Below are 25,267 nucleotides of genomic sequence, written 5' to 3' on the forward strand. Positions count from 1 at the left end.
GATTCTGGTGTCCGGTTCCCTTCTTCGCGAACACGAAGAAATTCCCGCATTCGCGAAGAAGAAATTTTGGGGGTTCTGTATTTGACCTTCGCGAATGCAAAGGAGTGGACGCGAACGCGAACGCGAGGCAAGGTCTGGTCAAGCTTACACGAATGCGACGCAGTGGTCGCGAACGGGAAGAAGGAAGGGGGGCCGGGACCTTGAGCCATTAACCCTTCGCGAACGCGAAGCATGGACTGCCAATGCGAAGAAGGAGAGCAGTTGGCTACCACGAATGCGAGAGCTTGAACGCAAACTCGATGTAGTGCATGGTCAGGCCTTCGCGAACGCGACACTGGTCACACAAACGCGAAGAAGAAAGGCCTAGGCAGTGAGTTTAAGTTCAGAAAATGGGACTTCGTCCCATTTTCCATTTTTTGATGGATTGGAGCTCGGGATGAGGCAATTTTTGAGAGATTTTCAGAGGAAACAATGGGGTAAGTGTTCTTAACTCAATATTGATTAAATTACCCGAATCCATAGTTATTTTTAGCATTTAATCGGTGAATTAAGTTGGAAAAATTGTGAAAACCCTCTTGATTCAATTTATGATTTGGAGGTCGAGTTGTTATCGGAATTGAATAAAATTGGTATGGTTGAACTCGTATCGGAATGGGCGTTCATATTTTGTAATTTTTGTCTGGTTCCGAGACGTGGGCCCCACGGGTGATTTTTGGGTTAAATTTCAGATTTTTGTAGAAAATTTGTGTTTTCATATGAAATTTATTCCTACAATTTGTATTGATTGAATCTAATTAATTATGACTCGATTCGATCCGATCAGAGTCAGAAAATCGAGGAAAGGGCATACTACTTGATTGATTAAGCGCAGTTTGAAGTAAGTATCTTGCCTAACCTTGTGTGGGGGAACTACCCCTTAGGATTTGAGTCATATATGCTGATTGTAGTCTGTGTATGCGAGGTGGCGAGTGCGTGCTCAGACTTATTTGTGGAAAATTGGCCTTTTAGGATTCTTATGTCCTTATATTCACCGTGTATGATGTTGTTCTTGATACGCTTGAATTCCTATTTGTTAGTTTCACCTTTACATGTTTTGATTAGAGATAATTGCTCTAGGATTCACTCTTACTGCCTTATTCGACGTAACCAAAGATTTTACCTCTTCTATCGTCGTGCTATATTTTTCATAACTGCTTATCTTTAATTGAAATCATTATTTTCTCATCCTATAATTGTTTTGTCTTAATTGGAGTTATGATTATCTTCCGTTGCATATCCTTACTTGAATTGTTGAATATTCCTCGTAATTGCTCAACCTCAAAAGGAGTTTAGATAACCTATATCTTAGTTGACTTGCCATTATTTGGAACTATTTGACTCGTGTCGGCTTCTTATCGTTGACTTGAATATTGTGAAATCGTTGCTATATTTTTGTTTTCCCTTGTTAAGTTGTTCTCCTTGTGCCTAGCATTCTTCACTATGGTTATTCCTGGTGAATGAATTCTACCATTCTTGTGATTTAAGTTCTTGAGTTGATTTGCTCGCCGTACCTCGCATCTTTGTCATTGTTGCTTTTGTACTTATTGTGGTGATGTGCGAGGTTTCTGTTGTGTTATAGTTGTTATCTCTGTTGTTTGTACTGCATATTTAAATTGGGACTACAGAAGTATTCCAGGAGATCCCCCAGCACTGCATATTTAAATTGGGACTATGGGCGTATTCTGAGAGATCCCCCTGTCTTACATATTTACTTTGGGACTACAGACGTATTTCGGGAGATCCCCCAGCACTGCATATTTAAATTGGGACTATGGACGTATTCCAGAAGATTTTCCTGTCTTGCATATTTACTTTGAGACTACGGGCGTATTTCGGGAGATCCCCTAGCACTGTATATTTAAATTGGGACTACAGACATATTCTGGGAGATCCCTCTGTCTTGCATATTTAATTCGGGACTACGGGACGGTATCCCGGTAGAATTCCCTGTGGTTATATCTGTGTTCGGAGCTGCTAATATTCCATGCTTAGGTGTCACAGGGTAACTTATATTCGAAAGATATTACTGGAAAAGTTTATATTTAAAAGTTTTTTTTATCTTGAAAGAACTATATTTGAAGATATTTATTTGAAGGAAAAATATTTTTTTTTTAAAAATAAATAAATTTCTTATTGGAAAGGATTATATTCTAAAGACCTCAATTTAAAAAAACTTACGGGTGAAAGTTTACACTTGAAGGATTTGACTAATTTATTGGAGTTTGTTGGCTGATCCTGATGTGAAAACTATTGCAGTTGCTGAGTTACTACTTGCCTTTACTGTATTGTGATTTTTGAATTTGGGTTGTGCTTTCGTTCATTCTTCTGTGTCTTATTCTGGTGTTCCACTGTTACTTGCTGTTTTTCATTCCTTATTACAGTTGATATGTCGTTAGCCATATCATGGGGTCCTTAGATAGATGTCATGTTTTGTCATCCCTATACTTATATGTTATCAGTTTATTAGACCAGTGGGTGTCTTGACTAGTCCTTGTCACTACTTTACCGAGGTTAGTCTTGATACTTACTGGGCACCGCTAAGGTGTGCTCATGCTACTCTCCTGCATATTTTTGTCCAGATCCAGGTATCGATCGTTAGTAGCTGTGCAGATCCTTGCTGAAGAGACTCAAGGTAAACCTGCCGCTGCATTTACAGGCTTCGGAGTCACCTTCCTATTTTGTATTTACACTGTTTTTACTTACTTCCGAACAATTATATTTAGAAGTGATAGCAAACTCTGTAGAGCTTATGACTTATACTACTGGGTTTTGGGAATTGTAAAGTTTAAGATATTTCTAATTTAAATTGTTAGATGTTATTTAAATAATGTTGTTTCAATTAATGCTAGGCTTACCTAGTCTCTAAGACTAGGTGCCATCACGTTACCTAAACGGAGGAAAAATTGAGTCGTGACATTATCCAACTTTGATTGGCTCAAATCTAACCAACAATAATTTGATACAATCACTAAAATTTATAGGAATCACTTCTATAAGAAAATACTACATTTTCATTAAAATCCCGAAATTAATTAAAAATTCGTCCGTGGGGCCCACATATCGGAATCCGGCAAAAGTTATGAAATCTGACAACCCATTCAATTATGAATCCAACCATACCAGTTTCACTCAAATCCCACTCCAAATCGATACCGAAATCTCAAAAATTCATTTATATGAGATTTCTAAAAATTTTCCAAATTTCAATCTCAAAACACTAATTAAATGGTGAAAACAATGATATATTTGTGTATTTGGACCAAATTCGAGTTGGAATCACTTACCCCAATGTCTTTCCTTGAAAATCTGTCAAAGGTCGCCTCTACTCAAGCTCAAGTTCGTCAAAATGGCAAATGGGACAAATGCCCCTGTTTTTATAACTTACAGAACTGTCTAGTCCGATCAGGGAGCTCGATCATGGGGTCTGATCAGGGAGCTCGATCAGGGAGATCGATCAGGGAGTCCGAACAGGGAGCTCGATCAGGGAGCTCGATTGGGGAGCTCGATCAGGGAGTCCGATCAGGGAGCTCGATCAGGGAGCTCGATCAGGGAGTCCGATCAGGGAGCTCGATCAGGGAGTCCGATCATGGGGCCCGATCATGGTAGTCCGATCCTGGACTCCGATCATGGAATCCAACCATGGGCCTCGATCTTGGGCTCGATCATGGGCCTCGATCTTGGGCTCGATCACAGCCCAGAATTTCCAGCAGAAGGAAAAATTACACCAGCTTTTTAAGTCCAATTGTTTTGATCCGTTAACCATCCGAAACTCACCCGAGGCCCTCGGGACCTCAACCAAATATACCAACAAGTCCTAAAATATCATACGAACTTATTTGAAACCTTAAATCACATAAAAAGACACTAAAACCACGAATTATGCTCAAATTCAAGTTTAATGAAACTTAAAATTTCTAACTTCTACATTCGATGTTGAAATCTATCAAATCAACTATGATTTACCTCAAATTTTGCACACAAGTTATAAATGACATAACAGAGCTATAAAAATTTTCAGAACTGGATTTTGACTCCGATATCAAAACGTCAACTCCCCGGTCAAACTTCCAAACTTAAATTCTTATTTTAGCCATTTCAAGCCTAATTTCACTACGGACTTCCAAATAAAGTTCGTTCACGCTCCTAAGTCTAAAATTACTATACGGAGCTGTTGGCATCATCAAAATTCTATTTCGGGGTCGTTTGCACATAATTCGACATCCGGTCACTATTTGAACTTAATTGTTTTTTAATTTTTTATCAAAATTCCATATCTCGGGTTAGGGACCTAGGAATTTGATTCCGGGCATACGCCCAAGTCCAAAATTACGATACGGACTTACCAAAACTGTCAAAATACTGATCCGAGTCCGTTTGCTCAAACTGTTGATCAAAGTCAAACTTAGCCTTTTAAAGCCAACTTAAGGAATCAAGTATTCCGATTTCAATCCAAACACTTCCAAATCCCGAATCAACCATCCCCACAAGTCATAAATCATTAAAAGTACATACGAGAAGTTTTATTTAGGGGAACAGGGTTCTAAAAGTTAAAACGGCCGATTGGGTCGTTACACGAAACGAGTAAACGAATAATTTTCATAAATGACTCTATTCATAAAAAGGGTGTCTATGTTATTGATTCCCCTTGTGAATTATTATTATATCTTTTGTTCACAGATCTAAAAAAAATACGTATTTGATAAAGTTTATCTGAAAGGCATATTGATTTTATGACAATCCAAGAAATCTTATTAACGTAATTCTTATGCATTTCATGCATTTATACATGTACAATGACCCATGACCAGATGGCGTTATATACGCGTATATTATATGTATATAGGATATGGAAAAAGGTTATGGCGTTATATACGCACCACCACCTGATCAACTGGTATACGTTGATGATTTGCCCACAGTGGCCGAAATAATATGATGGGATGCCCTTAGAGACTTGATGATGTTACGAACACATATACCTATGCATGGTATGACATTTATACGCATATGCATCACATTATAAAAATAAAATGATTTACAGAGCTATGTAGACGTACATGTCGAGCCTTTTACTCCATATTGCTCTCATATCTATTATCTACTGATTTTCATTCCTTACATACTCGGTATATTATTTGTACTGATATCCCTTTTTCCTGGGGACGCTGCGTTTCATGCCCGCAGGTCCCGATAGACAGGTCGAGAACCCTCCAAGTAGGCTATCAGCTCAGCGGAAGATGTTAGTGTGCTCCATTTGCTCCGAAGTTGCTTGTTTGGTCAGTATGATTTAGACGTGTATTGTTTGATATGGCGGGACTTCGTCCCGACCTTTATGACAATTATGTATTCTTAGAGGCTTGTAGACAGATGTCATTTAGGTAAAAGATTGTATGGCCTTGTCGGCCAATATTCAGTGTACGAGTGGTTATTTTTGTCATATAGGCCCGTATGTATTATGTATAAGTTGGTATTACATGTTGTATTCTACTTATATCACGACAGCCTTTCCGGTTCAGTTATCTATGATAGTATAATATGAAAAGATACATTATGTTGGTACTCGGTTGAGTAAGGTGCCAGGTGCCCGTTGCGGCCCATCAATTTGGGTCGTGACACCAGCGTCACTTCTCTCTTTCTCACCGGCTCCAGCGTCTCCCCCTCCGGTCAGTCCACTTCTTTCTCTATCTATCTATTTATCTATCTATCTATCTATCTATCTATCTATTTCTCTCTCTATTCCCTCCTTTGCCACTTTAATTTAAAATTTATTTATTTTTATTTTTTTTGCAGTTCGGGGGAGGTTGTAGAATCCTTGAGGTTATTGGTTGTACATGACAAAAATAGCTCGGCGTGTTTTATATCCATTTTCATATTTTCTTTCACTTCTAACATGAAAGATATTTGTTCATAGTTGAAATATTTTTCTTGTAGTTAAACCTGAGGTAGCAGCTAGATTTGAATTATTCCTAATGTAGATCCACATGTGGCCTGTGGGTAGCACTTTGTTCTCTCTATTGTTGATTTTTAAAGAAAAACTAGAGCAATGTATGCTGATATTTCACATCTTGTACTACAGTTGTACTCCAAGAGTTTCCCATTTGGGTCAATTGTACTTTTTTCTTCAAATTACGCTTGATTTGGTTTTATTCTTTATGGTTTCTCTTTTTGTTCATTATGTTACTATATATGCTGAATATTACCCGAAAATTTTCAGATTCGAAAACAAGTAGTAGTAGCAATTATTACCTGAAATTTTCTAAATTTGCGACCGATTCGGCCGCAACTTTGTATATTAAAATAAAAAATTAATTAAATTTACCGACCGTTTCGGTCGGAAAATTTATTTATTTATTTATTTATTTATTTACTATTTAATTTTCCGACCGAATCGGTCAGAAAACTTAATTATTTAATTATTTTATTCAAATTTACGACCTATTTGGTCGAAAAATTACCGACCAAATCAGTCGCAAATCCCTAAAAATTCAGTGCATCCCAGATTATCCATTTTGCGACCAATTCGGTCGGAAATTTTTGACTGTTTCGGTCGCAAATTGTTTGCGACCACGTATTTTTCGACCGATCGTTTTCAGTCAAAAATCCGTCGGAAAAGCTCGATTTCCGACTGATTTCCAACCTTTTTGACGGTTGGAATTTAGTCATTTTCTAGTAGTATATAGAAAACAAATATGTTACATATACTGTTTATATACGAATAATTTATACAAATATGTTACATATACTGTTTATATACGAATAATTTATACAAATATGTACGTTATATTAGTGCAAAATATAAATGGTATATAAATAATATCTATTTAAATATAAATAAGTGTATAAAAAATATATGCATATATACATGTTTTTCCTAAAAAAAAATACATGATTTATAATATACCACAAACATAAATTATATTTATTTTCATGGAATATGTATTTTATTTTATTAGAATATACATATATATAGTTTTGCTAGGATTAAGTTGAATAAAAAGGTCCATGTATGAAAAGGAAAAAATATGTTATGGAATGGATCGATGATATATATTTAAATATAAAGACATATATAAATAACATATGCATATATACATGAATTTTTCTAAATATTTCATGATTTATAATGTATATATACCACAAATATACATTATATTTTTTTCATGAAATATATGTATTTTATATCATCAGAATATAAAGATGTATAATTTCGCTACATTACATTGTATAAAAAGGTCCATGTACGGAAATGAAAAAATCTGTTATGGAATGGATTGGTTTTCAACGAAAACATAAAACATGTTATGGAAATGAGAGAAAAAATAAGAAAGGATATTAAATACTAGGATTGCCTTTTTAAACAGCTTGATTCTTGTTGATTTGAATTGAATGAAATCTGCTATATGTATAAATATTTAACTGTCATATTTGTTAATCATTAATTAATATTAATCTTTTGTATGATGGCCTTGTCCATCTTGCTACTACTTAGGTCATCTCCAACCCTTGCCTCCATTTTCTCCTCCAAAAGAGTAAACTCTAAAATGGAGTAAAATTACACCAACCATTACTCTATTTTTTTACTCCAAAAAAGAATATTTCATTTTATATTCTTCTCTCTCTTCAACATTATATTATTATCTTTAATTTAAATTTTATTTTCTTATTTCTATTAAAGAAATTTTATCTTTTATTTTTCTTTTTTACATATTCATCACATATAATTTAATATAAAATTATTTTATACCATAAATTTTTAAATAATATAATTTGTATGCAAATATTATAGATTATATATATTAACAGATAATTCAAATAAAAGTAAAATCATTGAGATACAAGATAATTAAATACATATTATATTATGGCAAAATTCAGATTAAATATTACATAAATATTCAACTTCCACCTCTAGTATGCTCCCATAAATGAACGAAAATTTGGAGTGACACTATTCATTTCCTCCATTACTATTCATCCTTACTTTATTATTATTTTTATTATTTAACTCTTTTAATTCATCTCTTTATATATACCTAATTATGTTTATGTAATATCTTTATAATATTAATTTTACATCTTAATTTGGCGTATAATTTTGATAAATTAATTTTCGTGCATTTGTTATTTTTATGTAAAATTATAAATTAATTTTATTGGGAATATCCACCTCCAACGGTAGAAATGGTAGTAGATGAAAATTACCGATTTGAGCAATTTTTAGCTCGACGGTAGAAATAGTAGTTGAATATTTATGTAATATTTAATCTGAATTTTATCATAATGTAATATGTATTTAATTATCGTGTATCTCAATGATTTCACTTTTATTTGAATTATCCGTTAATATATATAATCTATAATATTTACTTACAAATTATATTATTTAATAATTTATGGTATAAAATAATTTTATATTAAATTATATGTGATGAATATGTAAAAAAGAAAAAAAGATAGAATTTCTTTAACAGAAATAAGAAAATAAAATTTAAATAAAAGATAATAATATAATATTGAGGAAAGAGAAGAATATAAAATGAAATATTCTTTTATAGTGTAAAAATAGAGTAATGGTTGGAGTAACTTGAGAAAATGAAAGTAAGGGTTAAAGAGGCCTTGGCGATTTGTAATTCCAACATGGCCCAATTCCATAAGATGGTCATGAGCCTTTTCAGGGGTAAGTGCACAGCAGTGAGGAAAACTATTTAGAGATTAGGACAATTAAGAATATTTTTATCTAGAAAAATTAAAATGAAATATTGAAATTCAGAATGAATTGACTAATTCCTAAATTAAGCTATCAATGCCTCTCTCCACCAAGGCCCTACGACCCGTCCCTTCGGCGGCTTTGTCACCCTTAGAATATCTTTACCATGGTAAAATTATTTTTAAGCCGGCTAAATCTTGAAGGCGCAACCGTAAATTGTAGTAACAATTTAAAAAGCTTTGATTGTATAACTGTATTCCAGGCTCCCAGAAGAGCCAAAATGCAAATATCACATCTATTCTTACAGTGCCTTTAGTTAATTTTCCGTTACATCTGAAAACAACAATTTCATTTCCATGTTCTTCAGGACCATGCTGTGCTCAGTGTTCTGTCCTGCTGCACTCCAAACGATAAGAAAAAAGCTGTAGCACATATATTACAGAAGTAAACATCTCAATCAATGTAAAACAAACAGTGCTTAATACTAACATTTCAGTTGTGGCCCAGAATGAAATGATATGAGCTAATAATTCATTAATGCAGCACTGTCGTAACAACAATTCTAGTCATTACGTAGAAAGCTAAAAAGAGTCGCTGTTTCAGAGTTTGCCGGCAGCGCAAACAGCAGAATACTTTCAGTTGAAAAAGAGAAAACTGCTGGTCGATCATCATATTCAAGAAAGTGGAGTAATCTACATGTATGACGAGGACTAACAGAAAAAGTGGTGCTACTGCTTAGTGGAGTACTAGTATATATATATATATATATATATATATATATATTGACTGATCATCATCAAAGTGAAAAGTTAAAGATACTAGAATAACGTAACTACTACCAAAAGGAGGAAAAGCCAACAAACAAAAACATAGAATTAACTCATTTTCACTCCATCTCTGTGAAAGATGGACCAAAAAGAAAACAGCTGAAAGCAAAAGAATTTCTTGAACCGTAGCCATCATATCGCCACCATCACCATCATCATGACACGTAATGGGGGCTTCCATTTTTCTCTTTTTCTTGAAATTTAAACGTTGCTGGAAACATACATCCTTTTTTTAATTCTTTTTTTCTTCTTCTTATCTAGTGAAGTCATGAACAAGGCTAGGCCTATCAGCAACATTGAGACGCCAAGGAAGGAAAGGAATGCCGGTTACATCAGAATCACGGTCATCATCTTCTATAAACCTGAATTCATTTCCATAGGCAGCTGAAGAGAAACAAGGCATTTTGGGGGGTTGTGAATGGTGAACCCATGAAGCAGTACTGTTTATCATGTGTGGTGTGTCCATTCCTCCTCCTCCTCCTCCTCCTCCTCCTCCCCCACCGTTAGCGGTGACTGCTGCTGCACTTGCTCTTCTCTCTTCCTTCTTGAATCGAATTCCACATGCATTGCAAAGTGACTGCGTATAATCCATTATAACCATTAGCTTCATAGCTTCAAAGGTAATAACTCTAAAATTTAAGCTATATACATGGAGAAAAAAGTTTTACTCTGTCATTAATATTTTAGTACATATAATTTAGTGATTGATTATAGTAAGTTATTATCGCACTTTCCAAGTTACATTATTAAATTTTTTTGCAAATAGTTACTTATATTGTTACAAGTTAAGCTTATTGTGATAGTATAAAAATTTATACTACTATGTTAATGTGCAACATATTCTTTATGTAGATAGAAAATTGCAAAAATATCTTCTAAAAGAGTAGGATTTAACTGATATTCTTACATTGTATCTTAAAAAGCTATAGGTTATTAATTTCGCTCTTTATGAACAATAAAATTATTTTTAATTGACATAAAAGAGTAATTAAGAAACTATACCTTAGGGCCTCTAGGACCATTTCTCCAAAGCGGAGTTGAAGTGGTATCACAGTTAGCGCAGCGGCGAGCAACGAGGGGGTCAGTAGAGTTGGTGTTACTACCATTGCTTCCGCCCCGAGTGGATTTATGAGCGGAAGAAGGTGGCGACGGAGTATGTTGTTTCGGCTGAAGAATATCCCAGCAGAAGTTAGACATGTAGGAAGAGCGACGTTCATGAGACTGAACTACCCTTTTTTCACTAATGTCATTAGTAAGCCGAGTAGAAGGAGTCCCTAAGGAGAGAGTGCAATCCACAGATGAAGAAGAAGGAGCAAAAGAGTACATGTTTTCTGAATATTCATGATCAAAAGCACTAGGGTTATGGGAGAAGAGCATCGAGAAAGCAGAAGAAGTAGTAGTTGTAACATTGCTTTGACTGTGAAACAGACCACATGAACATGGACCCACCATACTTCCATGACAACTGCTACTGCAACGATGCATCATTTTTCCTCTCAGTTTCTACTTCCTCACCTTTGAGATATAAAGGAAGAGGCAACGCAGTGTTTATAGAACAATTAGTATGAGATGAAAGGGAGGGGAGAAAGCGATAGGTAGGAGAGGGAATAGTAAGGTGAAAGGGATATGTAATAATAATAGAAGGTTTGAACGGGAGGAAGAACTTAGGGGAGAGAGCTTTGGGTTTTGTAGTATTGTCTGTTAGCTCTTTATAAGCTAATAAAATGGCGAAATACTAGTCAGCAGGTGCAGAGAGTCCACGTTGGTCGTCAAACGTCTGCTACAACGTTTTTTTGGATTCTTTGTTTGCAGGTAAAATGCAGAGGGGGGTAGGGACCAGATTCATGTGTGTTATTTAGTGTGCTACTAATTAGCAAGAAACAGAAACAGAGAGAAGAGCAAAGTGTGGTACACTGTAGAAAGAAAGAAAAAGGGACCGGAGAGAGAGACTTGAAGTGCCACTACAAGAAGCTATAATATGCAAGTATGATTTCACAAGCAAGTGCCAAGTGGTCTCTATATATAGTAATAGCTGAGTTATACTGTTAGTTCTGTGTTACTAGTAGAACTTTTTGCAAATTTGTTTATTTTTATACTCCCTATATATACGTATAGTAGAAATACAAGAAATTAAGAAAATGGTCATAGGGGTAGTCAAAAGAGAACCCACGTGACAAGGGGGAACAGTCTTCCATGGATCTGCCTTCTCCGATCACGAGGCGACCAGTCTCAAGTCTCAACTCAAACCCAATATTTACATCAAAATAACTTCTGTCCGTATCCCTCCCCCCCCCCCCCCCAAAACCACCACCACCACCCTGCACTGTCGCTGCCACCCCTCCTACCTCCCAAGGAAAGTGGTAATATTATTGCTATATATTGTTAATCCACCCCTTTTTTTAATCTTTTAAATAGTCATACTAAACTTGTCCTCTTAATTACCTTGCATAATTAGATGAATAACTGTTTAATTTTCAAGCCAAAAGATGCACAGTCCAATCTGAAATGCTTGGCATTATTTCTGCTGTAGAAAACATTTGGAACTAATTAAGTGCACTGATCATATCTTTGATTATCTCGATCGATCGAGTAAGTAGTGCAAAGATCACTCATATGAGTCTCACCCAAAGAAATATAAACCATAACTATCTAATGAGTGTCAACTAGGTCGTCTACTAATTAGAGCGAATTCAAAATATAAGCTTAGACGAATTTAGTTTGTAAAGGTTTTAGCATTAGATTTATCATACTTTAAAAGTATGGGATTAAAATTTGATATTTGTTGAAAGATCTTTTAAATATTATATTTGTTTTCTGTAATAAAAATATTAATTCATTTAGATCCATTGAATATAGACTCCATTCACCTATGCACCTAGCTAATTTATTTATGTTTGCATCTAGAGAGTATTAACTTGATGTTAGACCAATGCTTGTCAATCCAAATCTTGAAACTGAATCGATGTGAATATTTAGTGAAAGAGTTTCAAACGTGTATCATCTGCAAGTCATCAGACTAGCTACTTAATTTTAGGTTGGGGTAGGGTAATGGTGTTTATACTTTATACTAGTAAAATTCGTCCAATGTAGGTACAATATCATTCAACAAAACGAAGACCACTCTTTAGTTGCTTTAGGCAGTCCAATCCATCCTATCGACAAACTTAGATTAATGTATTGAAAGTGACTGATACCGGCAGGAAGTTGCTAAATACTGATATACACCATCCCTTTCTTCACCTAAGGTGCACAATACAAAACAAGTAGTTTCAGGCATTGATCAGTAGGTAGTGGCCGTACCCCTGGATTCACGTGAACTGATTGAGTCCTATGCATGTTTTAGGTAATCCAGTCCTTCTTGTCATCATGATTATCTATCAACCTCCCTTCACTTATTCTTCTCTATAAATCCAATTTCCAATATTGATTTAATGTTACACAAACCTCGATTTACAAGAATTAACGTATACAAAAAGCAAGAAAACGCACAACGCGAGGAAAGCAAAAATAAGCTAGAAAATTTAGATGAAAAAGCATAGTAGTAGAGTAGGAGGAGCGAATGTATAGATTTTGTGGATAGTAGACAAAAAGCCAGCAAGAGAAAAAGGGGGTATGGGGAAGGAATAGGAATCATGAAAATGAGATACTTTGCAATCATCAAAGCAACAAATGTTCTTCAGGGCATAGAGAGCAATCTTTGACTCAAAAATGCAAACTTAGTATAGGTAAAAAGTACCCTCTTGATTTTTTATTTTTATTTTTATTTTTTTTTTAAAGGAAAGGAAAATGGAGCTAGTTTGGGTGATTTAGGAACACAGAAAAAAAAAAGAAAAAAAAAAAAGAGAGGGGCCACCACGAGTCTCATACTCATGATGAAAAATGATGGGGTCCAAAGTCGAAACAGAACAAAACTCCTCTGGAATATCAATAGATTTGGATTTAAAAGATTCAAAGTCCAAAGAGCAAAGAGAGAGAGAGAATCAGATCATCTTGAGATTGGTGTCACCCTTAGTTCGACAAACGGGAAGACCAGAGACCAGACCAGACCCTCCTTGCACTTCACTTTCCAAAAGATGCTCCATCAACCCCCCTACCCCTCTCCGATTACCCCACCAATGTTTTTTCGATTTACACAATTTTCATTACCCTCTCTATACTGCAAACGTCTCATTGCATTATTGATTATACACAATACATACACACTTCCATTGGCTCTTTATGGACTAGTTAACTTATTACATTCATTCTATAGTCAGACACAATTCAGAATTTAAAATTTATTAATTTTTATAACTATTTTAAGTTAATATATAATAATAATTTTATTTAAAATAAAATATTTATAAATATTCAGTATATTTTTTAATATATATACAAAGTCTAGACAAAAGTTAATTTAATCTTTTTGTTTTTTTGGTTAATTGAATTCATATTTCGATTATGAATTTCATACATACACTCTGTATTGGTAAGTCTACTTCACGGTCAATGGACCATTTTTCGCATAAAATCAGACACAAAAAATAAAAGAAAAACGAAAAAAGGATTTATATCCAAAATAAAAAGGAAATGTGGTGAGCTACTAGTTATTTTGATTACTAATGCCAGATGCCAGGCTCTAGAAGAGAGAGGGAGTGGGAATAAAGAAGCAATGATCTCAAATGCCAATAAATATTCTGGCAATAAATGCGCGATCTGTGGTTTATACTGTTTTTAATGAAACTCTGGGATTTGCTTAATCATGGAAACCAAACCCACACGAATGCCCCCATTTAATTCTCATACACTGATCACGCTTCCCCTCATATAGAGTACATGATGATGTTACGTGGCTCGTTGGATTTTGTGGGTCCCCTCCTAAGTCCTAACTGTGGGACCAATTTTCCAAATATTGCCTCTAATTATAGTCATATCTCATCTGCTTTGCTGCTTAACACCAACCCAAAAAAGTCTTAATCATTACCCATTAATTCACGTGCCACGCGGCCCTTTACCTGCACTTATCCAACTACCTATGCATTGCATTTGCATGCATGGAAATGCAAATTGGCTAAGTAACCGCAAATATTATTGAGATTTTAAATCCAGATGTGTGGTTAAATTAGCGGACATGAAGTTATTTATTGCAATAAAAAATATAAATGTGTACTTATAATCAGGGGCAGAGCAGGTTATAAAATCTTAGTTATTGATTTGCAATTAAATATTTTTATATATTTAATAGATTTCTAATACCCAGGGCCGGCCCAACCCTAAAACAAGTGAAACACTTGCTTTAGGCCCCAAAAATTTAAAGGCCCCAAAATTACTAGTATTCTTTATATATAGTAGTATATTATTTATATAATTATCTTTTATTATTGATAAATTTATTTCTTTATTGTCATATTAATTTTTAATAATTCGATTTCTTCCTCTAATTAATATAACTAAAATAATTTTCTGTCAATCTTATTTTACTTTTTTACTTAATTATATTTCTCTATTCATTAGTTGGTCACGTAACTATATCTAATAATCTAACTTATTAATTATTTTTCTTACATAAATTATACTCTCTCCGTCCCAATTTATATGAAAGTGTTTGACTGGACATGGATTTTATGAAATAAAGGAAAGCTTTTGAAACTTGTAATCTTAAATAAATCATAGAAGTTTTTGGGCTAAAAATCATCTCAATAATGATAAAAAAAAAAAATTAAAGTTGAATTGTTACCAAATATAGAAAGGGACTTACTAAAAAAAAGGAGTCACTTATGTTTTCTGGATTCTCCCATTTCAGTTGTGATACAATCAACGTTAAATTTATTTAATTTTTTATATTTTATAAAACTAAGTTCTCATTTTTTTTAATTATACATCCTCACTTGTCTTATTTTTTTAAAAACGATGTTCATATATATATATATATATATATATATATATATATATATATATATATATATATATATATATATATATATAAGGCCTCTTATTAAGATTTTGCTTTAGGCCTCCGATGAGGTTGGGCCGCCCCTGCTAATACCAATACAAAGTTTAAGCAAAAACTATTGAATTTGTAACTACTACACTACTTTCGCTCCTGCTTATAATTATTTAATACTCCTTATTAATATTATCAAGATAAAGTAGAATGGAACAAATTAATGTGTCTTCGTTGTCCATAACTATGGCAATGTTTAAATCTGTTAAGGAGCTTTAGCCATGACAAAACTTGAAGATTTTAGAAGAAGAAGAAATGAGAGAAAATGCAATCTCTGTTATTAGCTATCGAAGAAGAGGAATGAATAAGTGTACAGCACTATCAACTAACTACTGTATTTATACAAAAATGAACTAACTAACTTTTTAGTAGTTATAACTAATTACTACTAACTAATAAATAGTTGGGGCTCACTATACTCAACACTTCCCCCCAAGCTGAGGAATGAAATACACCTTTCATTCCCAGCTTGTCTAATAGGTATTCATGTTGTGGCTTGCATAGAATCTTAGTCAATAGATCTGCTAGCTGCTCAGTTGTTTTGATGTGTTGAGTTCTAATCAGACCTTGAACAAGCTTTTCTCTCAAAAAATAACAATCAATGTCAATGTGTTTGGTTCGTTCATGAAAGATAGGATGAGCTGCAATTTGTACAGCGGCCTTGCTATCACAATGCAGTTGTATAGGCCGTACTAGTTCAGTTTCCAACTACTTAAAGAGTCTTGTTATCCACACCACTTCTGCTACAATAGAGGTCATACTTCGAAATTCAACTTCAGCAGAGCTCCTAGATACAATTCCCTGTTTTTTTTTTACTTCCATGATATCATTGCTTCACCAAATTTCACTGCATAGCATGTCACTGATCTCCTTGACTCTACACAAGCTCCCCAATCAGAATCACAGTATGCAGTCAGAGATTTGCTTACTTTTGCAAGCATAAACAGTCCAAGTCCAGGAGCAGTTTTGATATACCTTACCACTCTTTGGGTAGCTTCCATGTGAGATACCTTATGTGCATGCATATACTAACTGAGCACTTGAACCACAAAGGTAATGTCGGGCCTTGTCATGGTTAAATACAGCAACCTTCCAACTAGTCCCTGATAGCCTCCCTTGTCTTCAAGTTCCTTATCAACTGTAGATCTAACATCTGATACTTGCTTATCAAACTCAATGGATGTGATCTTGTAATTGAACTCCAGGGGTGTTGCTGTTGGCTTTGCACCTGCTAGTCCTAGTTCAGAAACTAGTTCTAGAGCATACTTCCTTTGGCACATAACTATTCCTTCCTGAGATCTAGAGAACTCAATCCCCAGAAAGAATTTAAGTTCACCAAGATCTTTCATCTTGAACCTCTACTGCAAATCCTTTTTGACTTGTTTGATCCGTCTTAGACTACTTTCAGTTACTAGAAGATCATCCACATAGACTAGAATGACTACTAACTATGAATTCATCTTCTGAGTAAATAAAGAATAGTCATAGTGTCTTTAAGAAAATCCCATATCTATAAGAGCTTCAGTTAGTTTCAGGTTCCACTGCCTATGTGCCTGTTTTAATCCATAGAGTGACTTATATAATCTACACACATGTTGACACCCCTCTGGCTTGAAAAGGCATCAGGAACATGCATATACACCTCTTCAAGAAGATCTCCTTGAAGAAAAGCATTGTGAACATCCATTTGGAACACATACCATCCTGAAGCAGCAGCTAATGCAACTACAACCCTCACAGTAACCATTTGGCTACAGGAGAGAAGGTTTCTGTGTAGTCCAACCCTTCTTGTTTACTGTAGCCCTTGGCCACCAGCCTGGCCTTATATCTCTCCACTTCACCAGATGACTTGTATTTGACTTTAAGCACCCACTTGCAACTTATAGGAACCTTGACAGGAGAAAGAGGAACAATAGACCAGGTATTGTTTTCTTCAAGAGCTGTGATTTCAGCTTGCATAGCCTCAACCCACTTGGGATCCCTACTGGCTTCTAAGAAGAATTTAGGTTCTACAATAGCTGAGAATGCAGCAAGGGAAGTTTTATAAGCAGAGGACAACTGATCATAAGACACATAGTTTGACATTGGATATGCAGACTTCTTTGGTGGAACAACATAATCTTTTAGCCACACAGGTGGCTTGGTGGTCCTAGAGGTCTTCCTGAGTACTATGGAAGGGGCAGATGGTTCACAGGCTGAGGCATAAGGAGAAATTGGTGAGGATAGATTAGACTGACCATGATCTTGAGGAACTGAGATAGAAGGAGAAGAGGTCTCAACTGCATCAGTATAGTTCTGGCTAGAAGAGGCTGCAGGAAAATCAGCATCAGCAGAAGAAGAATCATCAGAGGAAGAAGATGGTTGTATAGGTTGTTCTACAAACTCCAATACAGGAAATAAGGGAGAAGCACTAGAAGACATGCTTGAAGGGGGAACACTTCTTCTTTGAACACAGTGTCCCTGCTGACATAGAACTTTTTGGAGCACAAATCATAGAGGATATAGCCTTTCTGAGAGGAGGAATACCCCATGTGAACAGCTGGAGTTGCTCTGTGGCAAAACTTATCCTCTTTCTTCATAGTAGTGGCATAACAAAGGCTGCCAAATACTCTCAGATGCTGTAATGAAGGACTTCTTTGGAAAAACTTCTCAAAGGGAGATTTGCCTTGTAGTAATATAGTAGGCAATCAGTTTAGAAGGTAGACTGCAGTAGAGACACATTCTCCCCAGAACTTAAGGGGCAAGAAAGCTTGAAATCTGAGTGCTCTAGCCATGTCTAGGATAGACCTGTGCTTTCTCTCAATGGCCTCATTTTGTTGAAGGGGGTATATGTGCAAGAACTTTGATGTACTATACCATGAGTCTTCAACAAGGTCTGCATCTGGTCATTAAAAACCTCTGTGCCTTTGTTTGTTCTTAGGCATTTGAGTTTGTGATCAAACTGTGTTGAGGCCATTGCTATAAAGTTTTTAATCACCTCAACAGTATCTGATTTAGAATGTAATAGAAATAGTGAGGTATATCTGGAATAATCATCTACCAATGTCAAAATATATCTCTTTCCATCATGCGTAGGCACCCTATAGGGTCCCCAGACATCACTATGCACAATATCAAAGATATATTTAGAGCAAGAAGAACTAGTAGGAAAAGGTAGTCTTTATTGCTTGGCTATAAGACATACAGTACAATGATGTTCCTTCAACTACATACTATGCAAAGTATCTACAGATCTCAAGACCTTTACGGGAGCATGACCTAATCTTTGATGCCACAAAGATGATACAACATAAGTCTTATTGTTTGCTAGATTACTATATTTATTGATGTCACCTGGAATGGTATGTACAATTGAATAGGAATGAGTGACTTGGTGATTGAGTATTGCTCTGTCATATGCCTTGAGAATGTACATACCCAGCTCTTCCTTACCAATCTCCAACACCTTCCTACTTGAGAGTTCCTGAAAGATACAGAAATCAGGGTAAAATGCTGCTAGACATTGCAACTTCTTTGTGAGTTTGGACACTGAGAGGAGATTATATTTAAACTCTGGAATGTGGAGAATGTTCTGAACCTTTTTATCTTTGAAAAAAGAAAAAATACCAGTATGAGTAATAGATACATGTTCTCTAGTTGGTAAATGGATTTTACTCCTAACACTTTTTGGTATTTCATCATATTTCTCTAGCATGCGCAAACTATGAACCATATGGTTTGTTGCTCATGTGTCTATAATCCAGTTACTATGCATCAAGCTTGTCATGTATGCATGTATACTACCCGTTATCCCTGTAGTGACAGCATTGGCAACAGGTTCAGCCTCCTTATCCTTGTTCAGCAAATGTATAATCTGCTGGTACTGTTCCTGAGTAAAGAAGTGAGCTAGAGAAGTTGGTGTCTGATGTCCTTGACCTTGTGACTCTGAAGTTGGAATACTAGAACTTGTCACACTGTTAGCCTGAGCATTTTGTGCCCCTCCTTTTCTTTTGTTTTTGAAGTTAGAAGGATAGCCATGAAGTTTAAAACAGTTCTCTCTAGTGTGACCCTTATATTTGCAGTAATCACACCAAACTACCCCTTTACCAAATGAGTTTCTAGGTCTATAACCTCCATTAGAATTAGTATTAGTCTGTCCTCTACCATTGTAACCTCATGTATAACATCTATTAGAGTTATTGTTTGTATGTCCTTCACCATTGTAACCTCCAGTATACACCTTATTGCTCATCATAGCAGCTTCATTACTTTCAACATATATATCTTTTCCATTAATTCTCTAACTCTTCACATTAACTATCATAGCATAAGCTTGGTTCAGATTAGGCAAGGGTCGAGTCATGAGGACTTGATTCTTTGCATTCTCATAGGATTCATTTAGCCCTGTGAGAAACTGATACAATTTCTGTATCTGATAGTGTTATACATGTTTCCTTGATTCAACACAACCACAAGTAGGTGGTGGAGTTAAAGTTTCATATTCATCCCACAACTCTCTCAGTTTAGTGTAATACACAGACATAAAGGATATGCCTTGAGTTAATGTAGCAATTTCCCTTTGCGAATAGCAAGCTCTAGATGTATTATCTTTATCAAATCTTTCCTTTCCTCCCACACTGTGTATGCATCTGAAGCATAGATCACTGAACTAATTAAACTTGGTGAAACTGTATTCATTATCCAAGCAAGTACAATAGCATTGCATCTATCCCACAGTTCATGTAAACTAGTATCATATCTGTTTTTTCTACAAGTATCTAGGACAAAGCCTAATTAATTTTTACCATGCAATACGATTTTTATAGATCTACTCCAAATAGAATAGTTTTCTGAACTTTGAAGCTGAATAGAGATGAGAACAGAACCTTGAGTATCGGAAGGATGAATGTAGAGAGGATGATTGTGGTCGATAAGTTCGGTAGACATTGAAGCAGAAACATGAGAACCAACTACCTCTTCATTGATCGACATTCTCACAGTAGCAAATGTTTTACCAGAGATCTTCACAATTTTATCAAATTCACATAAATTTAGACACAATCTGACCTCGATTCAACCAGAAAATAAAAAAAATTCCTAAACCCTAGGATGAGCAGAGAGATTTCTGTGTTGAAAAATAGCTCGATCAAATCGATGAAAGGTTGATGCTTCTATACAGTTGAATTATTCAAGTTCTCTCACAAATGAGCTTAAGGAGATCGATCACCGTGCTCTGATACAACGTTAAGGAGCTTCAGCCATGGTAGAACTTGAAGATTCTAGAAGAAGAAGAATTGAGAGAAAAGACAATCTTTGTTATTAACTATCAAAGAAGAGGAATGAATAGTTGTACAATACTATCAACTAACTACTGTATTTATACAAAAAATCAACTAACTAACTTTTTAGTAGTTATAACTAATTACTACTAACTAGTAATAAATAGTTGGGGGCCACTATATTCAACAAAATCCAAAAATTCAAATGAATTTAACGCTTTTATCTTAAAAGAAACAGTATTGAGCTTCTAAAAAGAGAAAAAAAGGAAAGAAGACATTCCTCAAAAGTAACAAGATACAACTGGAATGAATCTCACTTATGCAGTCACTTCCATAAGTTTTCAGTGGGTAATTAGAGTAAGTTCGGTATTGGTCTATCCATAGATGGAGTAAAGGAAAAGAAAATAATGATAGACAGATTCAAAAGAGAGCAACCATTGATAAGCTGTTGTATGAAAAGGTTAAGAGTTCAATACTTTTTGGTCAAAAACATCATGTGAAATTGTGATCTCCCTCTAAAAGAATAAATACTGTAACCTCTTATTGTCTCCTCTTAGGGGGTGTAGCCTTGTAGCCAAAGGAAACTTGAAGTTCTCCTCTCACTTTTTCTCCTTTCAATAATGCCATTCATACCCTCAAGTTTTCTGCTGCTATCTTTTGTGCAGCGACTTTTTCAAAGAGGCTTGTTTGTTTTTGGAAATTTACATGCAATTCTCTACTATAATACTGTTACAAAATAGTGGTATTCTCTTTGCTTTTTCTTTTTATAATCATCAGTTGTACTAAGATCCTCTTCATCAAAAAGGTGAAGCTAGTACTCCTGCAGTAGAAAAAGATAGATTCAAATCTTCTTATTTCATGAGATTCTCATGTTTATTAGTGGTTCATTAGTAACTTCATATTTAGATCTACTCGAAAAATATTTATCATGTCTTGTAATTTTAGTTTGATCAGAATGATTATTACGTTTTTCTTAATATATATGATCCTGGAAGAGCTTTAAGTTCACTTAACCTTAATCTAGTCCTAAAAAATGTCTTCTTCCGCACGTACCTGGCATTGTACTTCTTTTCATACACTTTTTTTTTTTGTCATACTTGTTACTACTTTATAGTATACTCCTACATTATGTACCATGTATATGCCACTATATAAGATTTTAACATGCAAGATTTAGAAGAAACAAAAGTAATTTTGATTTATAATTTGCTAAACAAGGACTGCGAAATAATGATGACATCTAACCTTTACAAATAAAGACAAAATACAAGACGGATCTATTGGTTTATCTTACTTTTTCTTTTCTTTTTAAGATTACCAAATAAAGTACTGTAATTGACAAGTAGTTTTGGATTATATGATAACTAAGAGCCCGTTTGGATGAGTTTATTTTAAATAACTTTTAAGCATAAGTTATGAATTTTAGTTTTTGGCTTTTGATTTATTTTTATCAGTTTAGTTTAAAGACAAGTGCTTAAAAGTATTTTTTATTATATTCAAACAATACCAAAATGACTTAAACACTATTTTGACTTAAAAACAATTAAAATAAGTCAATCCAAACGGGCTCTAAAATATAGTGAGCTTAGAAAAACTGTGTTTCCAAAATTCATTGAGAAAATTATCTTCTATAGCCCCTCAAAATTTTAATAGCCCGGGTTTTTGCCCCTCCGGCCCAAATATATTATATCTAATAGCCGAAATGACTATTTTGTATATTTTTTATATAATGACAGTCTATTTTGTATATTTGTTGTATAATGATATTCTATTTTGTATAGTGGCCGTCTATTTTGTATATGTTTTGTATAGTGACAGTCTATTTAGTATATATTTTGTATAGTGACAGTCTATTTTGTATATATTTTGTATAGTGATAGTCTATTGTATATAAATTGTATAGTGATAGTCTATTTTGTATATATTTTGTATAGTGGCAGTCTATTTAGTATATTTTTTGTATAATGATAGTATATTTTGTATAGTAACAATCTATTGTATATAAATTGTATAGTGACAGTCTATTTTGTATAATTTTTGTATAGTGATAGTCTATTTTGTATATATTTTGTAATATACCAATATTCAAATCTACTTTCACCGAAAGAAATACATAAATATCCATGTAAATATATACTAATGGTGGACTTGAAATTATGATTCCCATCAAAATCAACTAATGACATATATGTGGAAAATTATTTGGTAAAAATCAAAGTATTTTCCCAGCAAAGAAAGTTAGCCCAGAAAACAATGAGGCAATAATAGAGAGCGTGGGATTTTTATTCATAGGGTGATCGCCCCTCTCTCTTTACTTCTCTTCACCAAGATCACCACAGCAAAATAGAGTAGTAGAGCGTAAAAACAGAACCTTGCAGGATATGGCAAGAACCATGATCGTGAAAAACTCTCTACCTCATCATTTTTGGGTAGAGGCTGTGAGTACAGCATGTCACATTATCAACAGATGTCTGATTTGGCCAATTCTCAAAAAGACTCCTTATGAACGGTGGAATGGTAAGAAATCAAATATTAGCTATTTCCACCTCTTTGGATGCAAATTCTTCATCCATAATAATGGGAAGGATAATCTTGGTAAGTTTGATCCAAAAAGTGATGAAGGTATATTTCTTGGTTACTCTCCTTCAAGTAGAGCTTACAGAGTTTATAATAAGAGAACCTTATGTATTGAAGAATCTATCCATGTGGTTTTTGTTGATACTAACCATCGCCCAAGGAATGAACATATTCCTGAAGATGAGGAAATTTCCTGTGTTCCTAAGTCAGTTATTGTAGGTAGGGATCATCAAAATGAGTCAGCTAATCAATAGACTCAATCAGCTGAAATACCACCAGAAGATCTTGACCTACCCTAGCCAGATCAGTCGACTACCGAGAAAGGGTGACTCCATTAAATACTCCAAATGAATGGAAGAGTGAACCGGGATATCCTCACAAATTCATTATAGGAGATCCACAGGAGGGAATAACTACAAGGAAATCTCAAAATAATAAATCTCATGTAGCTCTCATTTCTCAAATTGAGCCCAAGAAAGTGGATGAAGCTCTAAAGGATTCTCATTGGATTAGTGCTATGAAAGAAGAATTAGATCAGTTTGAAAGAAATAAAGTATGGGAATTAATTCCAAAGCCTCAAAACTCTTCTGTTGTTGGAACTAAGTGGGTCTTCAGAAACAAATTGAATGAATCAGGTCAAGTTGTTCGAAATAAAGCAAGACTAGTGGCTCAAGGCTATTCTCAACAGGAAGGAATCGACTATGATGAAACCTTTGCGCCTGTCATGTCAATGGGGAAGAAGGAATCTTGGTGGGTTCCAGGGTTAGTAATTATGGCTTCAAGCTAAGTGGGGGAGCCCACCGTCTACGATCGAATTGCGTGGGCATCTACTTGTGAGATTTCTGGTAATCGGCATAGTGGTGGGTTATTACGACTATGGAAAGAAAACGTCAGTGGTAATTTGAGCAAAGGATTTAAGGAATGTGTGCTATATTTGGCCTTATCGAATTATGTTCGGGCTTTGGGAAGTCTCAGATGTTTATGTTTCGTGTATATGTAATGTACAAGGAAAGTAATTCAACCGGGTGCTTCTTTGAGAGGGTATTCATGTGCTAGCAAAGCCGTGGAGTTGATTATATTCGGGACCAAGTCGGAGTGGGTGACTCTCAACAACGGTCCTAGTGGATTCAGAAATTTAAGTGCGCCGCCTAAGGATTTCGTGTTCGTGGTGTGGTTAAGTATCGAGCTTATGTAGTGGATTATGAAAGAGACTTGGAGTTTTCTATGTTATCATTGATCTGCGGTGCAGCATTGGAGGAATGGGAGAAAATAACTTCGGATTCACAGAGGGATTATCAGACTGGGTGTACCAGCTGAAGATGTGAATATGCGCACAAGGAGGGTCTGAGATAGTTCCCGGGTTTTGAGACAACGTGGTCTCGTGAAATGGGGTCACTCAGGATGAGTGCATATTGAGTTCATTCAATTTTGAATGGAGCTATTATTATTTCTAAGGCAAGTCCAGAGTAAATTAGAAGAAGTTGGTTCAATTAGCAATGGTTAAATCGGCATGGTGGTGGAAATGATCAGTTCCTTCAGCGTGTTAAGTTATACAGGCAATTTGTGACGGTACGTGCGAGGCTTGACAGTCGCCGTAATTTGAGTTAATTGGAGGCATTCAATTAAAATTGCATGTTATGTGTAGAGGGATCCCGAAGGAGTTATGGTGGTTTAGACCACTACTTGAGGATTGTATTTTCTGTGGTTCCTGAAATGAGTTAAGTGAAAGGTTTTTATAGGATGGAGTGTTTATTCTATTAGTGGTTCAAGATTTATGATGAAATTCTTGTGCTCCCGCGTATTGGTAGGATAGGTGCAGCGAGTGGCAGGAAATTTGAAATTTGAGGATCAAGGTTGCAGTTTGGTGTTGACAAGA

At 35.0% G+C, this 25,267-nt stretch overlaps 3 protein-coding genes across 3 annotated transcripts; all 3 read right to left on the bottom strand.

Moving 5' to 3' along the window:
• Window positions 1-9,596: 9,596 nt before the first annotated feature.
• LOC104098293 (GATA transcription factor 19) lies at window positions 9,597-11,543 on the bottom strand. The gene is made up of 2 exons (XM_009604987.4): window positions 10,576-11,543; window positions 9,597-10,150 (listed from the first exon to the last, which is right to left on the bottom strand). Exons 1-2 carry the CDS (start codon window positions 11,059-11,061, stop codon window positions 9,827-9,829), a joined length of 810 nt encoding a protein of 269 aa, XP_009603282.1. The 5' UTR covers window positions 11,062-11,543; the 3' UTR covers window positions 9,597-9,826.
• A 4,825-nt stretch (window positions 11,544-16,368) lies between these two features.
• LOC108945492 (uncharacterized mitochondrial protein AtMg00810-like) lies at window positions 16,369-16,905 on the bottom strand. The gene is made up of 2 exons (XM_070193179.1): window positions 16,654-16,905; window positions 16,369-16,566 (listed from the first exon to the last, which is right to left on the bottom strand). The coding sequence occupies exons 1-2, from the start codon at window positions 16,903-16,905 to the stop codon at window positions 16,369-16,371; spliced, it is 450 nt and encodes a 149-aa protein (XP_070049280.1).
• Window positions 16,906-17,290: 385 nt separating this feature from the next.
• Window positions 17,291-19,756, bottom strand: LOC138904675 (uncharacterized). The gene is made up of 6 exons (XM_070193180.1): window positions 19,635-19,756; window positions 19,340-19,542; window positions 18,974-19,141; window positions 18,413-18,544; window positions 18,094-18,221; window positions 17,291-18,016 (listed from the first exon to the last, which is right to left on the bottom strand). The coding sequence occupies exons 1-6, from the start codon at window positions 19,754-19,756 to the stop codon at window positions 17,291-17,293; spliced, it is 1,479 nt and encodes a 492-aa protein (XP_070049281.1).
• Between the last annotated feature and the right edge of the window lie 5,511 nt (window positions 19,757-25,267).

This window comes from Nicotiana tomentosiformis, chromosome 2 (assembly GCF_000390325.3).
Source record: "Nicotiana tomentosiformis chromosome 2, ASM39032v3, whole genome shotgun sequence".
Lineage (NCBI taxonomy): Eukaryota > Viridiplantae > Streptophyta > Magnoliopsida > Solanales > Solanaceae > Nicotiana > Nicotiana tomentosiformis.